Source organism: Saccostrea cucullata, unplaced genomic scaffold (genome assembly GCF_032062105.1).
Source record: "Saccostrea cucullata isolate Sc308-1 unplaced genomic scaffold, CSIRO_AGI_Scuc_v1 ctg291, whole genome shotgun sequence".
Classification (NCBI taxonomy): Eukaryota; Metazoa; Mollusca; class Bivalvia; order Ostreida; family Ostreidae; genus Saccostrea; species Saccostrea cuccullata.
In genome coordinates this window covers 193228-217361 of record NW_026928165.1, presented here as the reverse complement: position 1 = coordinate 217361, position 24134 = coordinate 193228, and the positions used below count along the sequence as shown (strand labels likewise).

Sequence of the window (24134 nt, the reverse complement as noted above, 5' to 3'; positions counted from 1 at the left end):
TTTAATGTTCTTATGAGGGTAGATGTTTGGAAAGTGACAATAAAAAAGTATGGAAATCAAGTTCAAAAGAGCATTTAAATGGTAAATGTTCAGAAAGTTTTGGGCTCGTTTTTTGGACGTGACTGACAGAAATGGGTAGCAACTATTTCTTTGCCAAGCGCTCAGCACATTGAAGTTAATGTTATGGGTCAATTGGATGAGACCTTAAAACTGAGATGCTGTATGACAGCAGGTTTTGGCACGATAAAAATCTTTCACTGCTCACACCGGCTCTTAAAAACGTACAATCAATCAAATCAATTTTAAAACAATTACAAATCGGAAACAGAGTGAACATGGACGTTTATAAACACCAGAGGTGAAATCAGGTGCCATTGAGAAGTAAACATATCCTGTTAACCAGTCACACCCACCTTTTGCTCCATGTGATTGTGCAAATGGTAATGGAAAATGCTATGTGTAAAATCGGCCTAACAATTAGTATGAAAAACATCAATCAGCGTATGACTAAATGATGGCTTGTATTTGCTGCCAAAGTCATCATGACGACCATAGAACCTGGCAAATGATGACTTTTAACGAGATTTTTGATATTCTTTTATTTTTTTACTTGTTTGTCAATAACTTGCTTCGTTTTAGAAATTATTCTTACATACAATGTAGAGCATGCTCTTGCGTATCGAATCAACGTGGAGACATAAACCCAATATAGAGGTGATAAAGATATCTTGCTACATTCACGTACCTAGTATGGGAAGTTAGAGTCATCACACCATCTGTCTTGCTGTCTGACAAAAACTTAAGTGGAATGTATTGTGTCCCACAGTTGTGGTCCTGTTCATAAAACTTCAAACAATAGTAAACTTCAAAATTACACTAATGGGATTTTGATAAACGTATATGCCTTATAGTTAAGGCTGTATTAAAAATGAAAAAAAATATGTGATATTGTTTCTGAGCTTAACTCCATGGTACACATTTACACTAAATTGCAACAGGACATAAAATTCCAGTTATTGACTAAAAGTACCAATAGCTCTTTCAAAATGCTACATATACTCCTTTCCCAGGTTTAGTTTGAGGTTAAGAAAACTTACTTTAAATGTATATTGAAAACATTTAGCTAAATACATGGAATTCAAAACTTGTACAACTAAGAAAAAATGTTCAATAGCCTAATGCATCTTTTTTACTCTTTGCAGTATTAAAAACCATTGTCAGTAGAGACATATGGTTTGAGAAATGTCGGCTCCGACACAGCTTTTAAATAAGATTAGATCGTTTGAATTCCTAAATAAATGAAAATATATTTTATAAATTACGAAACTTCATAAAAATCCTGACAAAGATACATTGTGAGTTTTTCCGTAAAGTATCACAAATGTATAAACAGTAGGGAAGAAGAAACTTCCGCAGTACTGTGCAACAATGTATTCGAGAAGTGATGTAAATCAGATATGGATACTTAAAAATTCATATAGAAGAACTTCAAGAATTTTTTTTTTACAAAAATCAACAGTATAAAACTTAAGATTTTTCAACTTTATATACAACCATTCCCACAATAAAATAAAGTCCTTACTTTTTGACATCACTCTCAGCTACCTTTTCAATAACAAGAGGCCCACGGGCCTTATAGGTCACCTGAGTATCATGTAACAACTTTCGAACAATTGAATTTGGTTCTGTTTTAAACCAGAGGCCATGAAATTTACAATTTTGAAAGAGGCCCCATTGCTTATCATAATTATAAACTTAGCATGCTTACTCTATTTACTTAATACTCAGAGGTAGATCAGAGTAAAAAAAAGAGAAAATGCACTTCCACTTTATAACCAGTTCTGCACCCCACCCCAAAGGAACCACTGACCCTGGAGCCATGAAATTCAAAATTTTGGAAGAGGCACTCTTGCTCATCATAACTATGTACTAGTTAGTTTATTCAATATCCAGGAGCAGAGAAGAAGATTTTCAAAGAATTAATGCATTTTCACTATATAATCAACAGAGCCCCGCCCTAACACCAGAACCCCTGACCCTGGGGCCATAAAATTAACAGTTTTGGAAGAGGTACTCTTGCTCATCACAACTATGTACTTAGTTAGTTTGTTTAATACCCTGGAGCACAGAGGAAGATTTTCAAAGAATTAATGCATTTCACTGTATAATCAATAGAGCCCCTACTCTTACACCAGAACCCCTGACCCTTGGGCCATAAAATTAACAATTTTGGAAGAGGCACTCTTGCTCATCATAACTATGTACTTAGTTAGTTTGTTTAAATCCCAGGAGTAGAGAAGAAGATTTTCAAAGAATTAATGCATTTTCATTATATAATCAATAGAGCCCCGCCCTAACACCAGAACCCCTGACCCTGGGGCCATGCTTTTGGAAAAATTCATATATAACACTTACTTCAAAGAATTTTTTTTATAATCAAAATCAACACCAGTATAAAACTTTTGGTAAGATTTTTCTTCAAACAGTTTATATACATTAATTTTAGTGGTTTTGGCCATTCTCCACAATAAAATAAATTTTTGTCCATAGATGCTGTATATCAAATTTGGTTAAAATTGGTTAATGGTTTCAGAGAAAAAGCTCAAATGTTAACACACGGCTTCTTTTTCAATAAAAATAGAATGCATATATTTTAGCAAAATTATTTTGTTGAAAAACTTGCAGGTTGTACACACAAGTACTCTGAAGTTGATATCAAAGAGATATTCTGATTAACAATATCTACATAATATCCGAATTTATTCAAAATCTTATGCATATACGTGAACATTGGAAAACTCTTGCTGCAATTAACAATAGTTCTTTCAAATTCTATTCATTTGTCGACATATATCCCCGTGCGCTTGAAGTTAAAGATACCACAGAGTCTGATATTTCTCTTTAATATTTCGATATTTTACAAGAAAAAGACGTCAATGGTAATCTAACAACAAAGCTTTATGAGAAACATGGATGATTTTTACTTTCCAATAAGTTTTTCAACTTATTTTACTTATGCATCACCTGCATACAGGGTTTATATCTTTCATTTTATTCGATGATCACGACTACGGTTTGCCTATGAAAAATTTCGTAAACGAGGTAAATTATTGACATAGAAGTTGATGAAACAAGAATATAAACAGTTTCGTTTAAAGTCATCATTTCGTAAGTTCTATGGTCGACACAATATCCTTTACAGCGAATACAATTTACCAATAAGGCAAATGCTGACTGGACTTTTTCATTCGAATTCTACTTGTTAGGCCATTATTTACACACTAACTTGTCCATGAATTTCCCGGCCGTTATTTCCCGATCTTGACAAGGAGCACACGGCGGGTGTGACCTGTCGGCATGGGATGTTCACTCCTCCCTGGCCTCTGATCCAACCTCTGATGTTTTAGAGGTCCGTGTTGTTTTGCTCCTACTTTGTGTTGTTTAATGGACTTTTGAGCTTAAATACTGTTCGTATATTTCCATATATTCCATCTACTATATTTCAAACTTTTCTCATTCCTTTGGTGTGACGCAGCATTGGTTCATTTATGGATATGTATGTAGAGGTGAATGATCCTTTTGTGGACTTGTTTATGTCGGTGAAATGAAGCGCACATGCATATGTAATATCTTTATATATCATATCTTGTACCATACATGTACCTCAAATTGAAATCCACACCTTGTGATTATTACAAATATTCACTGACCATTGCTTCAACACTTTTAAATATAAAAAAAACTACAGTTCCTAGAAATACAAAATTTGTAACAAACTATTAATCCTCCTAAGAGATTATGTTCCTTTTAGAACACAAGAAGAAGTGCTTATACATGTACAGTGCATATTCTTCTTCTTCTTACAACTATAGTCATGCTGGGCAGGTTAATTTAGGTGGCGTGAATATACTGTTAGTACTTTATATTTCGATTTCATGATGTGATCAATCCATTGGGTTGCGTGATAATTTGCATAAACGCCGAAGGCATAAAATTATCACACAAGCCAATCGATTCATCATGAAATTGAAAAATCTGACAGTTATTCCTTATATTTTTATGCTTTGATTCCGCCAACCCACGTGCTCCAGGCCCTGCTTCTGTCTAGCTGTTTGTTCCGCCCTCCACGTGGTTTTTTTGGAACCGCGCCAATACATTGATGTGGAAATAAAGTACATTTACAATTTGTAATTTTATCTCGGACAAAGACATTGAAAATGTAAATATTGATTCCTAAACTTTATAAAAATCTGGTCAAAGAAAAACTGTCGGATACAACAAATGTTCCATTGGTCAAGATTCTTTCTTTACTCCTCAGAAGAATAATATCAGTTGTGTTGTAAAGGAGAAACTTCAGACGAACTGTGCTACAGCATATTCTAGAAGTGGTGTAAATCCTAAATGGAATCTCAAAGACCGTATTTCTTTCAAAAATCAATAAAATCAAAACGTCCGACCAACTTTATACAACTATTCCTCACGATTAATAGAAGTCTAGGCTTTAATTATAATATCACAGGAAACTTTATCTTTCATAGAAATAGGAAATTTTCTGAAAGGTGTTTTGAAAGGTCATTAACAAAATTAGTTTCAATTGTTAAATATCAATTTGATTCAACTTGACATTTAGAAACAAATACATCAATGACACTTTTGCAATTAACAATGAATATAGTACATCCCTTCATATTTCAACTCGAAAGATTATAATATATCACGAACATGAAATAAAAAATACCACAGTCTGCCAAATCAGTTTCCTATTTAGATAAGTTATATGACAAAAAAAGATCACTTAATTCAGCTATTTTAGACGTTTTATCAATTTCACAATGTTCATTTTCATTCCTACATTGTATCCCAATGAACTAAAAAAGACACTAGACACATACACTATTTGATCCATATTTGACAGTTTTACTAGATAAACTCATCGATAGCAAAATGACAACTATAATTCATGATTAACATGATAGCTTTAAGTTAAGCTTTCTATTGTTAACTTCCCATATTTATGTGACAGTATACCGTTTTTACTTGGAGTTATGTTCCCAGTTGATTCGATATGCAAAAACATGTTAAATCTAACGCTTTCTAAAAGAGAAATTGTAAATTAATATTAACAAATAATGTTATGATACAATGATATAAACATTCTCTTTTAAAGTTAACATTTCCCATATCAAATTCAGTGTTCAAAACAATAACCTTATTTGCAAAATCAGTTCAGTCTTTCTTTGGACCCGTTGTTGACTAACATCTTTTAGAACTTGTTGAGCCATTATTTTCACACTGAATTGTGTTCGGGCTTAATTTTTGTTTACCCAGACATGACAAGAACCAAAAGGCCGGCGTGACCGGTCGGTAGGGGAATACTTTAATTACCTTTCCATGGTAGCTGATTCCACATCTGTTTTCAAAGGCTCATATTGACTTAACTAATTATTTGTTCGCCTAAATGGATTCTGATATAGAGCACTGCGTGTTCCTTATCTTTACAGTTTACTGTTAAAGATTTTTCGTGAATGTGTATAAATTTTGCAGAAAGATCTTTAACGGCCAAATATTTTTAACTGAAATTCTCCAAGGCAATCACATCATTAAAACCCTTTACAGACTGCAATCTATAAAGTTTCTCTATGAACGATATTTGCTCAAGTCCTCGCTCTTTTTTTCAAAAATATTAATTGACAATACTTTTTGACCTGAGAGAAATATCATATTTGTACAGTATATACGTACGTTTGATAATTTTGATTGCATATATGAAGAAAATCCTTACAATAATGATTTCAATTCAAGTTTATTTCCACTTCCATTTTGATTCTATACACAATAGATAAAACATTGTTAACAAAGCATACATCCAGAGACAATAGGCATTCACACAAAGTCTCCAATTCATACATAAACAAAGAGCCAAATTGTAGTTCGATGTTTCCCATCACATTCAATATTTTTTGAAATCTATTTTAAGCATATTGGCCCCTGTACTGTATACAGAATTACAGTTTTTTTTCACAAATTCTGCCAAATTATTCAACAACTATTAACCATTATCACGTGCAGTCAGAAACATGTGCAGGCATTACTTAATACTTTAGCCATTTATGGCACCATTCGATTGGATTGGCAAGAACAACATTATTATAACATGTAAATTAATTACAATTCAAAATTAACATTCATTTCCCTGATTCATGTAAACCTCGAACAATGAGATGAGAGTAAAATCATGTACAATACTAAAAAGCGACTATGAAAAAGATACCTTTCATTGAATAAAAAAACTTAAAGCAGATAAAGACATTGCAAATTCAGAAAATACAGTTCACAGGCATTTTTAAAACTTTTAAAACAATACATAAAAATTAAGATGGTTTTTATCTAACACTTTAAATAAGATTAATAAAACGTGAATGAAAATTTCTGTGAAAACGAAAAAAACATCATATAAGGCATAAAAAATTGTGCGAAAAAGTATGGTTTTCTTGTGAATTGAAACAGAATTTAAGATGAAAACAGTGAAACGATAACATTGTGTCGCTTGTGAACATTGAAAAAAGTAAGAACTAATAGAACAAGAAATTAAATCCACCATCCATTGGATTAATTTCGTCATAATGGCGAAGACTCTTTGAACAAGTCCAGATTGATAATGACTCGTTTGCCATTCAACAGAGGTGTGGAGGAGGGGGAGGATTTCGGAGATTCTTTCTGAGCCGCCTCCGTCATGGCCGATAGTTTGTGTTGTAAGTGACGGTTTCCTATCTTCATGTTTCGCTGTTTAAGTGTCTCTAACTGAGTGTAAAGACGTCTAAATTCCTCCTGTAAAAAAAAGAAAACACAAACTTATTTGTATAAATTTCTGTTTGTGATTTTCTATAAATATTTGGGATGATAATTGAATACAAAATTGCAGACCAGTTAACCACAAGACAACAGTTCTATTCGTATATGCACAGATAAAGAATAGAAGACTTCCCATGTCACGGTAAAAGCAGGTACGTAAAAGACCCCTCCTTCAAAGACCATAGGTGCCGAGTAGAGATCTAAATTTGCAGTCCCTCCACCAGCAATTTTTGTTTATTTGTTTTTTGTTTTAAGTTCCTCTCGAGAATAAATTTTTCACTCATATGGAGACGCCACCACTTGCTGGTGGAGAGCTGTAAATTTTGTCATCTACTCGGCACTCAGGCCATTGAGCAGTGAGGGATTTTTTTTCTTGCCAGCATCAACTGTCACATGGGACCTCGGTTTATATGGTCTCATCCGAAGGACCGGCCTCCACGTATCACAATGAACGTAAGTATCAACTCCTTACACAGCGACTCTAGAGCAGACGCTAGCTCTAGCCACTGCGCCACTCCAGCAGTTAGTGGTATATCAATACCAGTGAAAAATTCTCGAAGGGACAGTAAACAAAACGAACAAACATAATTAAATACCTTCACAATATTTCCATCATGATAGAATGTTATTATTTCTTTCTGTCCATGTGGTCTCCAAAAAAGTGTCAATTCTTTACATAATATTGAAATCCTTGAAGTGTCAAATGGGACGGGGTCTACACAAATAACTTAGATTTTATAATAAATGTTTGTAAGTTTACTTCATTTAATATTTTCCAGTTTGTTATTTTGACATCTGTTATCGCAAAAATTCATATGAAGTCAATTCTGCCAGAGTCAATCGAAAATAATAATTCCTGAAATCCTAATATTTAGACTGAAAAATAACACCGTTTCCCTGAGTATCTCAATTTTCTTTCTTTTTAAGAATATGAACCCAAATGGAAAAGAAATCTTACAAAATACTTGCAAAATATCTTCAAAACCCTATCAAATCATACTTTTATATTTTCTTGGTACGTTTTGAAAGTGTTACATTTAACGAAATATCAATGGAAGACTTCACAGGTTGGGGTGGCATGGTATTTTGTAAATGTTTCATTACAATGTTGGTGTTTTATTGTTTCTTTAATGTTTCATTTTGAAAGTATTTCGTTACACTAATGTCACTCTGCAGAATGAAATGTTAATTCAAAGCCTTGCATTTTGAAAGTATTTCGTTACACTGAAAAAAGTTTTACTACCCCCCCCCCCCCCCTCCCCCACGAAATAGGATTTTCGACTTCGGGCAACTTTTCCCTTTTTGTTTTTTTTTGTTTTTTTGTTTTTTGTTTTGCTTGTCAACTTTTTCAGGTAAGTAAAAAAAAATTTTTCTCTGCCTGGCCCTCCCCACTTTCAAAATCGATGCTACGCCACTGAATGTCTGCATCAAAGTAATATTTTGTTAGCATTTCATTTGATTAACAGAAATGTTTAGGGTTGAATTATCCAAGAGCAGTAAAAGCTTCCAAGAACAACTTATCTATTTACATCCTGTGTTAGACTAGTATTTGCGCCAATTTTCAAACCACCAGCACTAGGTCAGAGAGAAACAAAGAGATTGGTGAGGACATGCAAAATGTAAGTATATATATTTGATCCCTGATTGGAAAAAGCAAAATCAGGATGAATCTGGATATAAAAGAGGTATATACTTATTTATTGCATGACATAAAGTTCTTTTTTACTGGACTACAGTTATTAACCTTCAATCTGTGAATGTGGATGTGTATATGGCCTGTTTTTATAGGGTTATTTATTTTAAGATTGACCTTTAATCCATATACTAGCTTAGATCAGTTTTAAGCATTGGATTAAGTGATGAATTATAATACTTGAAAATTCTGTGAAAATGTATGTGATTGGAGAAGTGGCCAATGACTTGAGAATTATATCTCTTAAACCAAAGGACTGTAACTGCATAGAATGATATAAGAGAGTGAACTTCAAGTTGGTGTTTTTAAATGTTGGAATGGTGCGCTATTGTCTACTGAACAATAATGTCAATCCTGGAATTCAAAATACTGTGAAACAAGAACTGTATATGTTTCAAAATGAGACTGTGTTTAGATGTTTTCAAAGACTTGTGGATTTGTTAATTATGATTTTAAAAATACAAATGTAGTGGTTTATTGATGATATGTTACTTATGATTTGTTAGTAGTTTGTTAGAGTGTTTTGTTAGCCTCATTTGCATGTGATTTAATTGCTATACTAGCTATTGGAATACTGTCAAAACACAGTGTTTTGTAAGTAGTTTGTTAGAGTGTTTAGTAAGTAGTTTGTTAGAGTGTTTTCAAAGTAATTTGTTATAGTGTTTTGTTAGCTCATTTGCATGTTATTTGCTATACTATCGGAATACTTTCAAAACAGTGTTTTGTTAGTAGTTTGTTATAGTATTTTGTTTCCCCCTTTTTTCATTTGGGAAAGATGGCACAATATACATGTTGAGGTTGTCATGTCGATGACAAGACGATGAGATAGTGCGCAGTGACCTTGATGATTTATGTACACTGCGAAAACGCAAACAAAATGCGAATGAGCAATAGCAAAAGTTGCTTCACCTTCGAATCATTTAATAAATTCAAAATTTAGAACATAACGGCATCATTATCATTGTATTATAGCACCTTCGAACACGTTGTCATCGCATTGAAATTAAAACCACGAAAGTGAACATTTTTTATCTTTTGATATATGTTTATAGTGTTCAAGAGGCAATATAAAAATAAGCCTGCACAAATGTCCCTCAGTCCCTCACTTACTTGTATATCTTTTTCCAGCAGACTATCACATTCATTGTCTTCATGTCTGTCGGTATATGTGTAGCAGTTTACATTATTGGAATGGGCACTACCCATGTTTATCGATTGCTTGGCGTTGAACGTTGACTTGGAACTTTTGTTCAACATGGTAGTATGAGTACCATTACTTTCACCTTTTTCTCTGTATTTATAAACTAGATACATCTGAAAAATATTTTTGAATAAACATATAAAAAAGAAAATTGTAGAGATATAAATTTCTTATATATAGAACACGCACAAATTATTATACTGGAGATAATAAAATGCAATAAACTTGAATATTTTTTTCTATTTGATTTATGAGAATTATATGCAATAAAATATCTTAAATGAGCCAACAAAGATGGTAAAACTTCTGTTTGAAGATACTAATATATAAAGCTCAAATATTTTTAAATGGGAAGCACTTTTAGAATTCAAAAAATTTAGAATTTTGCAAAGATATTTTTAAAAATATTTGCAAATTTATCCAAAAATTTTTAAGCTATCAGCAACAAGAGGCCCAGGGGCCACAGCGCTCACCTGAGCACATCAGGCTTGAAATTTTCCAGGCGTTAATCATTTGAACAAACTAGAATCTACACTACCTGAGGAATTTATTAATATCACAAATCATAGCTTTGAAGTACTTGAAAAGAAGATTTTAAAAGGTTTCCCTATATATCCCTATGTAAAACTCCATTTTGGCCCCACCCTAGCCCTGGGGGTCATGATTTGAACAAAATTGAATCTTCACTACCAGAGGATGATTCAACATGAGTTTCAGCTTTCCTGTCCAAGTGGTTCTTGAGAAGAAATTTTTAAAAGATTTTTCCAATGTATTCCTATGAAAAACTAGGGTCGGCCATTTTGGCCCCAACCTTGCCCCGGGGGTCATGATTTGAACAAAGTTGAATCTACACTACGTGAGGATGATTACACATGAGTTTCATCTTTCTTGGTCCAGTGGTTCTGGAGAAGAAGATTTTTCCTATATATTCCTATGTAAAACTTGGGTCGGCCATTTTGGCCCCACCCTAGCCCCGGGGGTCATGATTTGAACAAACTTGAATCCACACTACCTGATGATGATTCCACATGAGTTTCATCTTTCCTGGCCCAGTGGTACTGGAGAAGAAGATTTTTAAAGATTTTTCTTATATATTCCTATGTAAAACTTGGGTCGGCCATTTTGGCCCCACCCTTGCCCTGGGGGGTCATGATTTGAACAAACTTGAATCTACACTACCTGAGGATGCTTCCACATGAGTTTCATCTTTCCTGGCCCAGCGGTTCTGGAGAAGAAGATTTTTTAAAAATGCCATAAATTTTTCACAAATTCATAATTATCTCCCCTTGGAAGGGGGCATGGCCCTTCATTTGAACAAACTTTTCCCCTTCACCCAAGGATACTTTGTGCCAAGTTTGGTTGAAATTGGCCCAGTGGTTCTTGAGAAGAAGATGAAAATGTGAAAAGTTTACGCCGACGCCGACGACGCCGACAACGACGACGACGACGACAGACAACGGACACATTTTGATCAGAAAAGCTCACTTGAGCCTTCGGCTCAGGTGAGCTAAAAATACTAGGATACGAAATTTTGTATACAAAATTCCAGGAATTTTTGGTAGACAAAGTAGTCATCGTTCTTCATTGCATTCTTTTACACAAATTCGTATTGCAGAAGAGAAGAGGCATGGTCTACTGTGTACAATGTAATCGATATATCGACATATGAAGTTAATTAAACACTAATCTCGACGAAATTAATAACATAATTTTGGTCTTACCTTACTCCCAAACAAAAATGTGAGAGTGACTGTCGTCGTTAATTGTGTGTGGATGAAGATGACTAAATACATTAAATCAGGGTTGGCAGGAAAGGGATCCTGCAGAAAAATCCTAAAAAAAATATTTTTATATTGTACATTTTTTTCTTTGGATTTTACAGAAATGCTATGTGAACAATGCAAATTAACACTCAATGTTGCCAGTTGTTGCGCAAAAAAAATGTAATATTCAACTTTTATGAAAATGAAACAAATTTTAATTCTATGGGGGAATTCTTGTCTTGATTCTGCCTAAATGACATATTTAAAATATGATAGCTATATGCCTTACATAATTATATTGATGTAAGAAATATTAAAAATATGGTTATTTTTCCTTCCTCCTCATATTTAAATCCTCATATTTACAATTTAAAATGGAAATCTAGCAGCGGAACAGCTGCATATAAAAATATTTCCTTTTTTGCCTCTTAAAATTAATACAAAACAATGAAGAGTTGGAATTTTTTTTATCAATTAATGAATTTTTTATAGGAACTTAACTTAAATATCAAATACATTTAGACAAACTTTAATCTTGTTAGCTTTTAAAACTTTTAAAAGTTTTCAGTCAGTACAGATTTTATCCAAAATAGCAGTTCTAAAAAAAAGTCACTGCAATATCTTTAGAGTTTAAGAGAAGACTCAAATCCTTACATAGAAACATTAAGAAATAGTGAGAGCAGGGTCTCGTTGTATATGGCCCAACTGATGAATCTGCTCTCGTTGAACTCTGACGGTGCCTTTCTCACCACGATACACAATCGAACACCCCATAAAAGGAAAAGTAACTCCGCTGCAAGACAGTTAAAAATGTACAATACTCTGTATTCTTTGCTGAACAGCATTCTGTTCAACTAAATCATAATTCTCCTAAAAGGCTAAAGCACTTAGTTGGATAATTAATCTTATGGAGCAAAGAATAATTTCTTAACAATTATCATAGAAAAGATATTAGATAAGATATATATTGTTGTTTCCTTTTGAAATGTTTCGGCATTAATACAAATAAGACAGTGCTAGAATTTTATGATGGCACTTAAGCACTCCGCATGGTAAAGGAAATGCAATTATCTATCTCTTTAGTGTAATTTATTATCGTAGCATATTTCCTCTGTATGATAAAAAATCACTTAAGAAACGTTTTGGTTTTTGTTTTATAATCTTAATATATTTGCTTTCGGCTATTGATTATGAATCATATTGTGAACTGGTTATTACAAAACATTGACAAGCATGTGATCTTCCTCTGTATAGGTCAATATTCTAAAGATTAAGAACTATATGTTCATCTATATGTTCATCTAAGATGGAACACATTATGAATGATTTTAAGAGGCAAATTTGCCTACTAGGAATGATTTCCAAATATAATACAGCTTAATTTGGATGAAAAGAAATAGATGGCATGTACATGCTTAGACAACTGCCATTCAAATGGAAGATGTCATACTTTGGAATAAATCCCTGTCATAGTTTAGTTTGATAAATACAATTTAAAAAATTACTAGTAGCTGAAAAAAAAATAAATTTTGAACATTTACTAAATAATATCATATATACTTGAACGAAGAGGAAATCTAGTGACTTGCGTGGACAATTCAACCAGTAACAATTTTGATACAAGTTATACGGTATAAAGTATGAACTTGACATCTCAAAGTATCGATTTAAAATAAATGTCTGAAAGGTAATGAGAAATTCCAGCCATTTACAACTTTTTATTGGTGTAGAAGTGTATTTAAAGCTAAGATGCAAATCATTACAACAAAACCCTTTCGCGGTCAGCTTTTTAACTACTTTGACTTGGAATCCCTTTTCAGTTTTATTTCTCATTACAATCAGTTTGCATTGATCCGTTAATGCAAACAAAACACAAGCTTAAGATGAATTTGACATGTTGAGTGCATGTAAATCTAAAAAGCTCAGTATTCTCCGACATGTTCATTTGATGTTCATGTAAATTTATGTTCGCGTTTTAATACACAGAACTACCATTCAATCTATCTGTACAATTTGCTGCAACATACTCTCCACATAAAACAAGTTTAAAAGCATGGTATTTGTCTATATAAGACTTTCATATTTTAGAGCAAGATTTAAAAAAATGATAATCATGTGTCTTGTGACGTCATATCAATTATAAACAAATAGGAAATATTCTCGTTTAGTATAATTATGGTAATAGATTATTAATTCATACCTATAGCGGCGGAATGGTCCCACCAGTCTGAAGAACACTGATAAGTTTTTAAGCCGTTTACATGCTTTCCTGCAGAAAATCAATGCATTATGTATGATAACTTTATTCAAATACAAGTATTATAAAACATAAAAGTACAACTGATATCGTTCTCTTCTTCCATGCAATATTGTCACAGAAAACAATGTTCTCCGTTTTAAAACAAGTAAACGCGCTTTATTGTCATGAAGAGTATTTTTATATAAATATGAGATATTAGATTTATGTAAAAGTAAAGGGACGGAGTCGTCTTTTATTCTTAGAATTTTAAGCATTTGTTTACCTTCTACAACTCTTGGAGTTCCTGCAATGGTTCTTGCAGTTAAATAAGCAGCACAAACCAACGTGATTAACAATAACCTTTTTATGAGGTCTCCATCTGAAATTTTCACTCTTTGTGCTGACCGTACTCTGAATACAACAGATATCCTGTACAAAGAAATACTCAGAAATGATACATATAAATCAAGAAATTCCAAATTATTCTGATTTATTTTAATTATTACTAGTATCCTACTGTGTCTTGCTTAGACTTGAGCATACAAAAAAATAAAATGATTGATGACATAAGATTTTCTGAATCATCTTTATCATTGTATCATATAATAAACAGGTGTAGATAAAAGAACAATAGCTATCTCTTAATGAAATACAAACAAAACATTTGTAAACATGGTATAAAGGGACCCCTGAAAATTCAAAAGATGTGATCAGGTGCCGGGGGGGGGGGGGGGGAGTCGACAAGTTATCCACTATGAGCATTATGTAATCAGGTAAACAGAATAATTTATTTTTTAATAGAATTATTTTTCAAATTTAGTTTTTAAAAAAAAGCCTAAAAATAATTTAAAAAACAACCAAATGACAGAGTATTTGCTAACAAGGTCATTATTATTACCATAGAAGTAACAAAACTATAATGTTTTTAATAATATAGAATTCCAATATCCATAAGCTTTACGTTATTTAAAAAAAATCATGATTTCAGGATATTTCAAAAAAGAAATCACAAAGAAATAACAAGTTATATGTAAATTAGTGGAATAAGCAATATCAAAGGTGATTGTTTTTTAAGGTGGTTAAGTACATATACAGTAATGAAACTTTTCTTTATTAGAGATCTTTTGCTAGAAAAAGTGCAATTTGCATTGTCGAAGTTCAGTAGAATGTACGTGATAGCTACGCTTAAAAAATTTCACTGATTGCAGACGTTTGATTTCAGCAGACGACAGCACCAATTCAAAACCATATTGAATTTCCACTCAATATTCCTCTCCCTCCTGTTTGATTATAACTAAGAGGCATCTCTCTCTCCCTTTTTGAGAGACAAAAATAAATTCTATGACAAAGGTTAGGGAGCTTCATTTAGAAGAAAAAATAGTCAGTTACCTCCATGTTTTTAATAATAGCGCTCCATAGGAGATGGAGAATCCTATTTCACGGAACCAGAAACGGAGAATGCACGTGACGACGCTTGCCTCGAAGTATCCTACAATTAACTGTAAAATAATAGACTTTAATACTATATGAACAGCAAAAAATCTACAAATCGGCCAACGGCCAAAGATATTCTGGGTTTCTTGGAGACTAATTGCATTTTATTTTTGGATAGAACTCTGTAGGTTACAATCTATTCCTGATAAACAGTTTCATTTTTTTTTTTTCGTGATACCAAAAGTTACCCATTCATATGTCTGTTCTCTAAGGAAATATTAAAAAGATATTGAATTAAAAGACCAACAGATTTGTTTGGATAAGTCTCGTACTCGTAATGTTACAAATTGAATGCATGTAAATCATAAACAGATAACCTACCGGACAATATAAAAAGAATGCACCAAGAAGAATTATTCGCATCAAAACTGGACTTGCTGCTTTCAGAACCTACAATAAAAATATTTGTCACATTGAAAAGAATTTTGAAAAATTCAGTCTATAGCAGTTCCCTCATATTTATATATTTTTAATTAACTGAGAGCCAGACTTTAACAAAGTTTTGCTTGAACTATGGGTTAATTTTTTAAGAAGATGTATTACCCGTTTAATGGCCATGTGCAAGAATTACTTTATCTTTTACAATTTAGTAGATTTTATAACAACATATGCATTGCTCTTGTCAGTACGTTTTGTTACTAAAAATATGCATACAGAAGTTACTTACTTTCCAAATATCAATTATTAAATTACTAATTCTTTATAACCTTGACATCCCTGTATTGGACGGTGAACCAGACTAGAAGTGGAATGCCACAAAGGATGAGAATGGAAATAGCCAAGAGAATACTGCGCATGATCCAGTTAAGTGTGAGCACGCATGGACTGGGGTCATCACAGGTTATACATCCGGGCTCACACATAAAGCATTGAAAAGCATACAGGTCATCATATTTGTTCTCGACACCCTACAAAATTGATAAAATATTATGGACTTCTTTCTTTTGCTGGCTTTAAAGTTGTTTTACTCTATTGAATGTACAATGAAAAAAAAATACATTGAAATCCTCTTTGTTACCTTCATTTTCTTTTCATATTCGTTCTCTATTTCTGATCCATTAAAGTATTTCTCTAGATGGTCCTGATCATAGAACGGAAAATAGAACCCGTCTTTGCAGACACACTTGTACGATCCTCTTTTGAATCCCAAGCCACGTAATGGCTCACACTACAAAATATCAACTGATTACTTAATAATCATCTTGTGTCTCCCTATTTAATTAATATCATTTTAGATCTATCAGAATTTAGATTAACTGAATGTTTTATCATAACCTTATTACTAGAAGGTTGAGTATATACTCAAACTGGCAAATATGTTATAGATTTTTCAGTTCATCTCCACTTGGTCTTATCCATTAGACTTATAAAAGATATTTTTGGCACTTCATTTACCGGTATTTTAACTTAATGGCAACCAAAAAGCCTGTTACCTTAGTTGTTTCTGGTTTACATCTTGCAGATCCTGCAAAAACATTGGGTTCTGTAGCGTCCTCAGGTTGAGGACATTGGTCGATGTCTACCTTGTCAAGGGCGATATCTATTCCGCTAGTTCCTCTAGGTAAAGACATAAATTATTCATATTTACTCAGGCAAACTTTTTTTTTCTTCTTACATATTATAAAAATAATATTATGCACCAGTTTTAAGCAGACCTTTTCGTATTCACAAGAAGCAGAATTTATTCAAATTCAAGACTTATACATGAAAAGAAGAAAAAAAACTTGCTATGGTCTTCAACTCAACATTTAGATGTATCATATTATCAATAAAAATAGTTATTTTCTATTATAAGTCGACACGATATATCTCACTGAGCTTGAAACAAAAAATGCAGATTAGGAAACTATGGTCTCTCAAAACATAAGTTATGTACTTCAGATTTATTTTATTTTAAAAACAATTGAATACTTTCTTTGATTGTTTATAAAGTTACATGTATCATATAATATATAATCGTTGCAACATTCAAGCTTGCAACATTTTTTGGCAATTATTGCAACTGATATTTCCTGCATAAAAAAAGAAAGACAGTTTATGTTTATATTCATAACCAATTCGTACAAACTGGGTGATGAAGTATTTATGTATAATTGGTACATGCGTGACCTTTTAATGAAGAGCCTACTTTAGAAAAAATAAAACAAATGACCCAAACCGGTCTGAGCTTGTTTATTGTTGATGGGGGTGATAAGGATAATGGATTTTTTAAGAAATAAAGGAGAAAAATATTTAGTGATTGTTAATATTGATTAGTAAAAGACCATTAGAGTCTATCAGAAGGATGAATTACCACTTCCAATCCAATTCTGGGAAAAATTAATACAAAACGGTTTTGAAGCGTGCTGTCTAGACATACATGTATGAGCATAAGCCATCTCAAGGAGGAAAACAGGAGATAAATAAGTGAATAACAACTAAACAGCAATGTTTTAATTAAAAAAAAACTTACTAAATTAATTACTACTAGTAGTAATTAATCCGTTAATACTAGTATTTTACATTTTTTCCTCAATTTTGACGGAACATTTTGCTTTAACAAATGATAACATGCAGATTATCAGGATATTTGTTTTGATTGTTAGACTTGGCTGGACAGAGGTTAATATATTCCTTTTAGTGAGGCCAATTTGAAACCGAATTCATAAACTCCTTTACTCTTCAGGGCGTGCGGGGTTGGAAGCTGTCATGAAGAAATTTAATGTAGTGGATTCCTGATTCTGGGTCCTTCCCATTATAAATCTTTCTATTTTTTTGCAAAAAAATGCTTTCTAGACTCCTCCAAAAATTAAACTGTCTCCCCGAATGCGAATTTGAACAACAATACCACTAATATTTAAGAAAATTGCATATAAATCTGTCTCTGTGCCCTTGCAATTCTTTGCTGTTGTCAGACATTCGCTTTTTTGTCAAGTACATCTTATGGTAAATTTTGTTTTGAGGGTTTTAAGCAATAGATTCAAGTTTCATTATCATTATTTCTGTTTGAATTTCAAACAAACGTGGATAACTACAATTACTGATATTTTAAAGTAATTGTTTAGACATTCGTTCATGCACTCATCGTTTTCACTCATTTTTTAAAATATAGGATGACTTTCGAGTACTTAGCATTTTTAGCGTCAAACGTTTCTCAAAAACAGTGTAAACTACTCCCGATATGATGTCTATCAAATTTGCTAGGTGTCTTAAAGTCAATCATACATCATCAAATATTATTTGTTGAAATCTGGCAAACAGTACATACGTTGTTTTATTTTGTGTTGGCAAGGACGGTACTCATTAATGATTTTTGAGGCCCATTAAACATGTATAATTTTTTATCATTGAAATCCACCTCCTCCTTTGTCTATAAAACAGGCATTGGTTGCTGTAAATTTCACATATTTCAGTGAATATTTCTTTGGGATTTTTAACAAGTTTTACAGCAGCTTTAATGAAGCTTTAAGTTTCACTCTAGTTTACTGATTCTTTACCATTCATTTATAATGCAGTGTCTCGAATAGCCCTTGTTTTCCAGCTTCTCAATGAAACTGTGTGATAAAAAGTGGTCACAGAAACTTTCATAAATTCATTAAAGATGCGATAATGAGAGAAAGTCAAGCTTAATGTCATATGATACATGTATCTTGTATCGCATGTCATACAGTTCAGGACATTATTTATTGAACAACCCTCGTAATTTGCAACAGCACACTTTGATGAACAAAAATAACTCTAGCAGTTAATTTCGTTTTTGTCAAGAATTATATTCAGTTTTATCGATAAGGTGCTGGGCAAACTAAACACTAACTAATTTGAGACAATTTAAACAGCATATTAATTCCTCGGTAAACCCACATCAATCAATTTCGATGACAATCCGAGATGAAAATGAACTTCTTTATTTTCAACAAGTCTGGTGTCTATGAAGTTGCTCTATTATTTGTGAGCACTAATCCCGAGGTGTTACGAATATCGATTCTCGAATTTATGACAGAAAATTCTCTCATTTACTTGACAGGAAGAGAGAAATCGTGATAAATTCAAAGAAACTCCGAGAGTAGAATTGAAACAATTATTTGAGAGAAAATGAAAGCAATAAAAATGAGCGAGAAACAGCATCAATTTCTTCTTCCTAAACTTAATCTGACTTAAATTTAAAGACGAACACATATAAAATGACTTTCTGATAGGGAATCCCTTGTCAGAGAGGATCGCTTATAGAGAGAAGTGACATCCGGGTAACGTTTGTTCAATTAGAAGGCTCGTGGAATGATTGATAGACGCAATTTTATCTTCAGCTAAATTCAGTCATCAATAAAAATAATTCTTGCAAGTCAAACTTGGATATTTTTAAAATAAAATCTATTGTTGATCAGTCGTATTTTTAAAGTAATTTTGAAATGGGGTACAAAGATTATGATATGGGATTGAAATTTTTCATGAGAAATTTGTCGAGAACCTTTTACTTTGATAAAACTTTGCATTAAAAAATTCCTTTTATTGGAATTTAAAAACACCATTTCAGATCCAAGATTGAGAGAGAGAAGTTTGAACTCTTCTCTAGATTTTGTGTTGATTTTCAAGCATATAGCGCATGACAATAGTATTAGAAACTTTTCATATTCTACTTTCTTTTTAAGAATATAAATAGACAATCCCAACATTAGAACTTTGAGGATTACGTTACCAGAAAATAGGCCGGTAAATAGCACAAAATAAACTAGTTTTATAACAATTTTATAGCCTGAAGTTCGAATTAAATGTATTTGCTTACAACCCTCAACATTTCTTTCTGAAGAGAAAAACAAAATCTCCATAAAGTATAACAAGTCCTATTAAATTGTGTTATTAGCTCAATCATTTTCATTGTAAACGACAGGATTGCATCCATCTACCGATGGTTCCTGACTAATAAAACTCATAGAGATGTGCTTTTTCCTGTCAACAACCAAAGACTCTAATTAAACGCTTTTCTACGTAGGACAAACCTTAGTGATTTCAAGATTTTTCAGGAAATAACGTGACAATTATAAAACAAATTGTTGACCTTAAAGATTATTGGACTGTGAAGTTACTTTTACAACTTGTTCAAATGCTAGGAATTGTACTGTAACATCCATATCAAAAAAGAAACTTGACATTAAAGAACTCCTACATATACATGTACTAGTTGCATAATTCAGTGACAATGATAAAATCGATGGATTTGGACGATACAAATAGCCATGGACTGATTTCTCCTTAAGGCCATCAGACCCCAGCAGAACCATTAACATTCAATGTTTTCCTGCTTTTTTTTTAATTTCATATCTGACTCCCTTTAATGATATCAATGATAACAGAGATGTTCTCTGATGTATGCTGTAGAAACTGTCGTGGTTTTAAAAAATAATTGCATTACCCTGCCTTAAATATCGGGATGCGGTTACAATTTGTAAATTTTTATATAAAAGACTGCTCTTTTGTAGAGAGCTTTCATATCTTACTTGTCATTTTCTAGGAGCGTTTTATGTAATAGAAGAACTAAGAAACCGAAAATAAAAACTTTGACAGGCAATATAAAATATGGAAAAGAAAAAAAAGAGAAAAGAAAATTCAACGATTTGACAAGAAAAGTGGAGAGAATTAGAATGGCCTTTCAATGAAAATTCCCGTACAATATAAAATTACAGAAAAAAGATGGCCCCCCCCGCCCTTGCCAATTGAAAATACTCCATAACCACCCATACCCTCAAAACGAAGCTACAATTTAAATGTGTTTCAAGAAAAAGTACATCGAGATGGAAAAACCTAATTTTTCAGTGTAGGATAAAATATATGGATATAACGAACAGTATTCAAGCTCAAAAGTCCATAAAAATTTCAAAATACGAGCAGAGCAAATACGGACCTCAAAACATCAGAGAAGGGATCAGGTGCCATGGAGAAGTGAGCATCCCCTGCTGACCGGTCACGCCCGCAATAGTTTATCTCATTTTAGAAATTGTTCATACGTAGAGTATGCTCTTGCGTATTGAATCAGCTGAGAGATATAAACTCAGTATGCAGGTGATGAAGGTATATTGCTACATAAGTGAGGGAAGTTGACTAATGAAAAGTTAAAGACATCAGTTTATCATAGAGCATGCATGGTTGTTAGATTACCATTAACGTCTTTTTCAATTAAATTATCCAAATATGAAACAGGATATATATAAAAATAATAAAAATAGAATCTTATAATGTTATCATCAAAATATTTTGTTTCTATTATCTGCACTTACTTGAATTTAAATGTCCCATTTTTGTACCCAAAGAAAGGGACGGTATAGGTCATCATCCAAATGTCGCCACCTCCGCAGTCAAAGTATGGCTTGCTCCAATGACCATTTTCATACGTCACAGTGATGACACTGTCGTTAATGACGTCGCCATGCATACTCTGGTTATATCTTGGCTGCGCTGTTCCTAACAAAATAAATGAAAAACTATATTTACCATTTCTGAAATGTAACTTTAGACCCATGAAGGTGAATAACATTTGTATTTATGAAATCAAACACCACAGTTTCAAAATTTTCGTTTTGGAGATGTACGTAAAACAAACATTCTCATATTAACTTAAGTGAGAAAGAATCAAAATACTCTTTATTATCTATCATCATTGATGAAATGTTTAAAGTAATTTAAGTTATTATTAATTAATTTAGATATTATAAAAAAATTATTTCATAATAATGAGTGTTGTGTTAAAGATACTTCGTTGAATATCAGAAACATGAAAAAATTGAAATAAAAGTAGTACATAATGTATGACAGACTGGCAAAAAACTTATAAACAATTGATAAACAATATTTCTTGACCTAATTTACTTTTCCTTGGATGCTCAATTTATTCCTGACAATAAATTAAAGTGATTTTCATACTTTACTTGATAATTAAATTTCTCCTGAACTCAGTCAGGAGTTGTCAAATCTACAGCTTTTAAATACTATATCATTGTATGATTAAGTATTAATATTAGATGATTTAAAGATTAAGTTTTAAACAAACATTGACTTGGTTATCTATTTCCCATCCTAATAACATTATAAAGGGACTCTTTTCTTGGAAAATTATTTTCGAATTCATTCCTGTATCCCAAATGTTTATGAAGAATAACATTTTTACCAGTACGGTACCGGTAATTATAGATAATAATACAGTTTTTCCATTCAATTCATGCATTTAAGCAAGTCTGAAATTAGAATCCTGACAAAAAAGCCGTAATCAATACTTTAGTACATCAAGAGTAAACTTGTAGTCCAGAGTCTTTAACAATTCTCGAACATTTTACAGTCTTCAAAGAAACTAAATAAAAAAATGACTTGTAAATCCTTCCCATCTGGCATAATTTTTATATCGAATTGACTTTTAATATGCAAAATTATGCAAATATATCTTGGCATTTGATATATAAGATTATTTTCTAGTCCTTTCAATGGCCAAAATTTTGTTGCATAATAATTTTACTAGTCAGTCCATTTCTCAGGATACAAATGCGTGATAGTTTTGTAGTATTTTGTGTACATATATGTCTTTTGATTTATTGTCATTTACTGAAGGAGTGTTAGATTTTTTGTACCTGTCACATCATTTTTTGTGCAATGTCTTTTTATGAGTTTTTATATGCTATTATGTATTGTGAAGTTCTTATGATTTGTACTCCTTAATAAATGACCACTTTTATTCTTTATATGGTAGTTGATTCTTCTTCTTATACGGAAGTTGGGCAGGCAGGCATAAAAGATTATTTAAAGAAAAACGATGAAGGACAAATTGCATATATATTAAAGCCATTTCAAGCATTTAATTTGTCAGTTTTAAATATTATAAAATCTTCAAAAAGCCAAACTGAGTTTGAATTAAAATATCTATATTGGATTCAAAAACTTCATTAAAAAAGCCTTACGAAAAACAACAGGATCTCGAAATTGTTTCACAAGGTTTTCTGTAGATAACAGTGAAAATATGAACTTTTTAAATGATTAGCAGACCTATTTCTGTATTCCTACGAAGCAAAATCTAATGCGTGAAAAGAAGAAAACACTTGCTGTGGTCTTTAACTCGACATTTAGATATGTCGACGACGTATTGTCAATTAACAAATGGTAATTTCCATTCCTATGGCTATACGATATATACTGGTGAGCTTAAGATAAAAGATACCACAGAGTCTGACACATTTATTTCATATTTGGATATTTTACTTGAAAGTGACGTTAATTGTGTAATCTAACAACTAAGCTATATGATGAATGTGATGACTTTAACTTTTCTATCGTCAACTTCGCTTACTTATGCAGCAATATACCCTCGTCACCTGCATACGGAGTTTATATATCTCAGTTGATTCGATACGCAAGAACATGCTCTAGAGCATTTCTAAAACGAGGTAAATTATTGACAATCAAGTTGATGAAACAAGAATATCAGCAGTCTCGTTTAAAGTCATCACATCATCACTTCGTAAGTATTATGGTCGATACACTTTTCAGCAAATACAATTTATCATTGAGTCAAATGCTGACTGAGGTTTTTCCTACTAATTGTTAGTCAATTATCTTAAACTGAATTGACGACGGATTTTCCATTATTTCTCGATCATGACAAAGAGCACACGGTGAGTGTGACTGGTCGCAGGGGATGCTCATTCCTCCATTGCCCCTGATCCCACCTCTGATGTTTTAGAGGTCCGTGCTTGCTCTGCTCCTATATATATTTTGTATTATTTTATGGACTTTGATCTTGAATACCGTTCGTTATCCTCATATATTTCATTACAGCTGTTAAGAACAAACTTTAGCGGTGATATGCTATGACAAATTCGAAAAGTTATTCTAATCCATTTTTTAATCCAAAAAGAAATTTCAAAACCATTTAAAAAG

The 24134-nt window shown here is 32.3% G+C and overlaps 1 protein-coding gene across 1 annotated transcript in view; it reads right to left on the bottom strand.

Moving 5' to 3' along the window:
* Positions 1-6289: 6289 nt before the first annotated feature.
* The window catches only part of LOC134276668 (probable G-protein coupled receptor CG31760), a 49166-nt gene continuing 31321 nt past the window's right edge, over positions 6290-24134 (bottom strand). The window contains exons 3-14 of the mRNA XM_062758942.1: positions 21491-21674; positions 16676-16799; positions 16261-16410; positions 15950-16150; positions 15564-15632; positions 15138-15247; positions 14032-14177; positions 13710-13778; positions 12164-12302; positions 11468-11579; positions 9656-9859; positions 6290-6828 (exon numbers count right to left, since the gene is read on the bottom strand). Coding sequence (XP_062614926.1) covers positions 6619-6828; positions 9656-9859; positions 11468-11579; positions 12164-12302; positions 13710-13778; positions 14032-14177; positions 15138-15247; positions 15564-15632; positions 15950-16150; positions 16261-16410; positions 16676-16799; positions 21491-21674 — 1718 coding nt within the window. The 3' untranslated portion in view covers positions 6290-6618. The remainder of the gene's footprint in view (positions 6829-9655; positions 9860-11467; positions 11580-12163; positions 12303-13709; positions 13779-14031; positions 14178-15137; positions 15248-15563; positions 15633-15949; positions 16151-16260; positions 16411-16675; positions 16800-21490; positions 21675-24134) is intronic.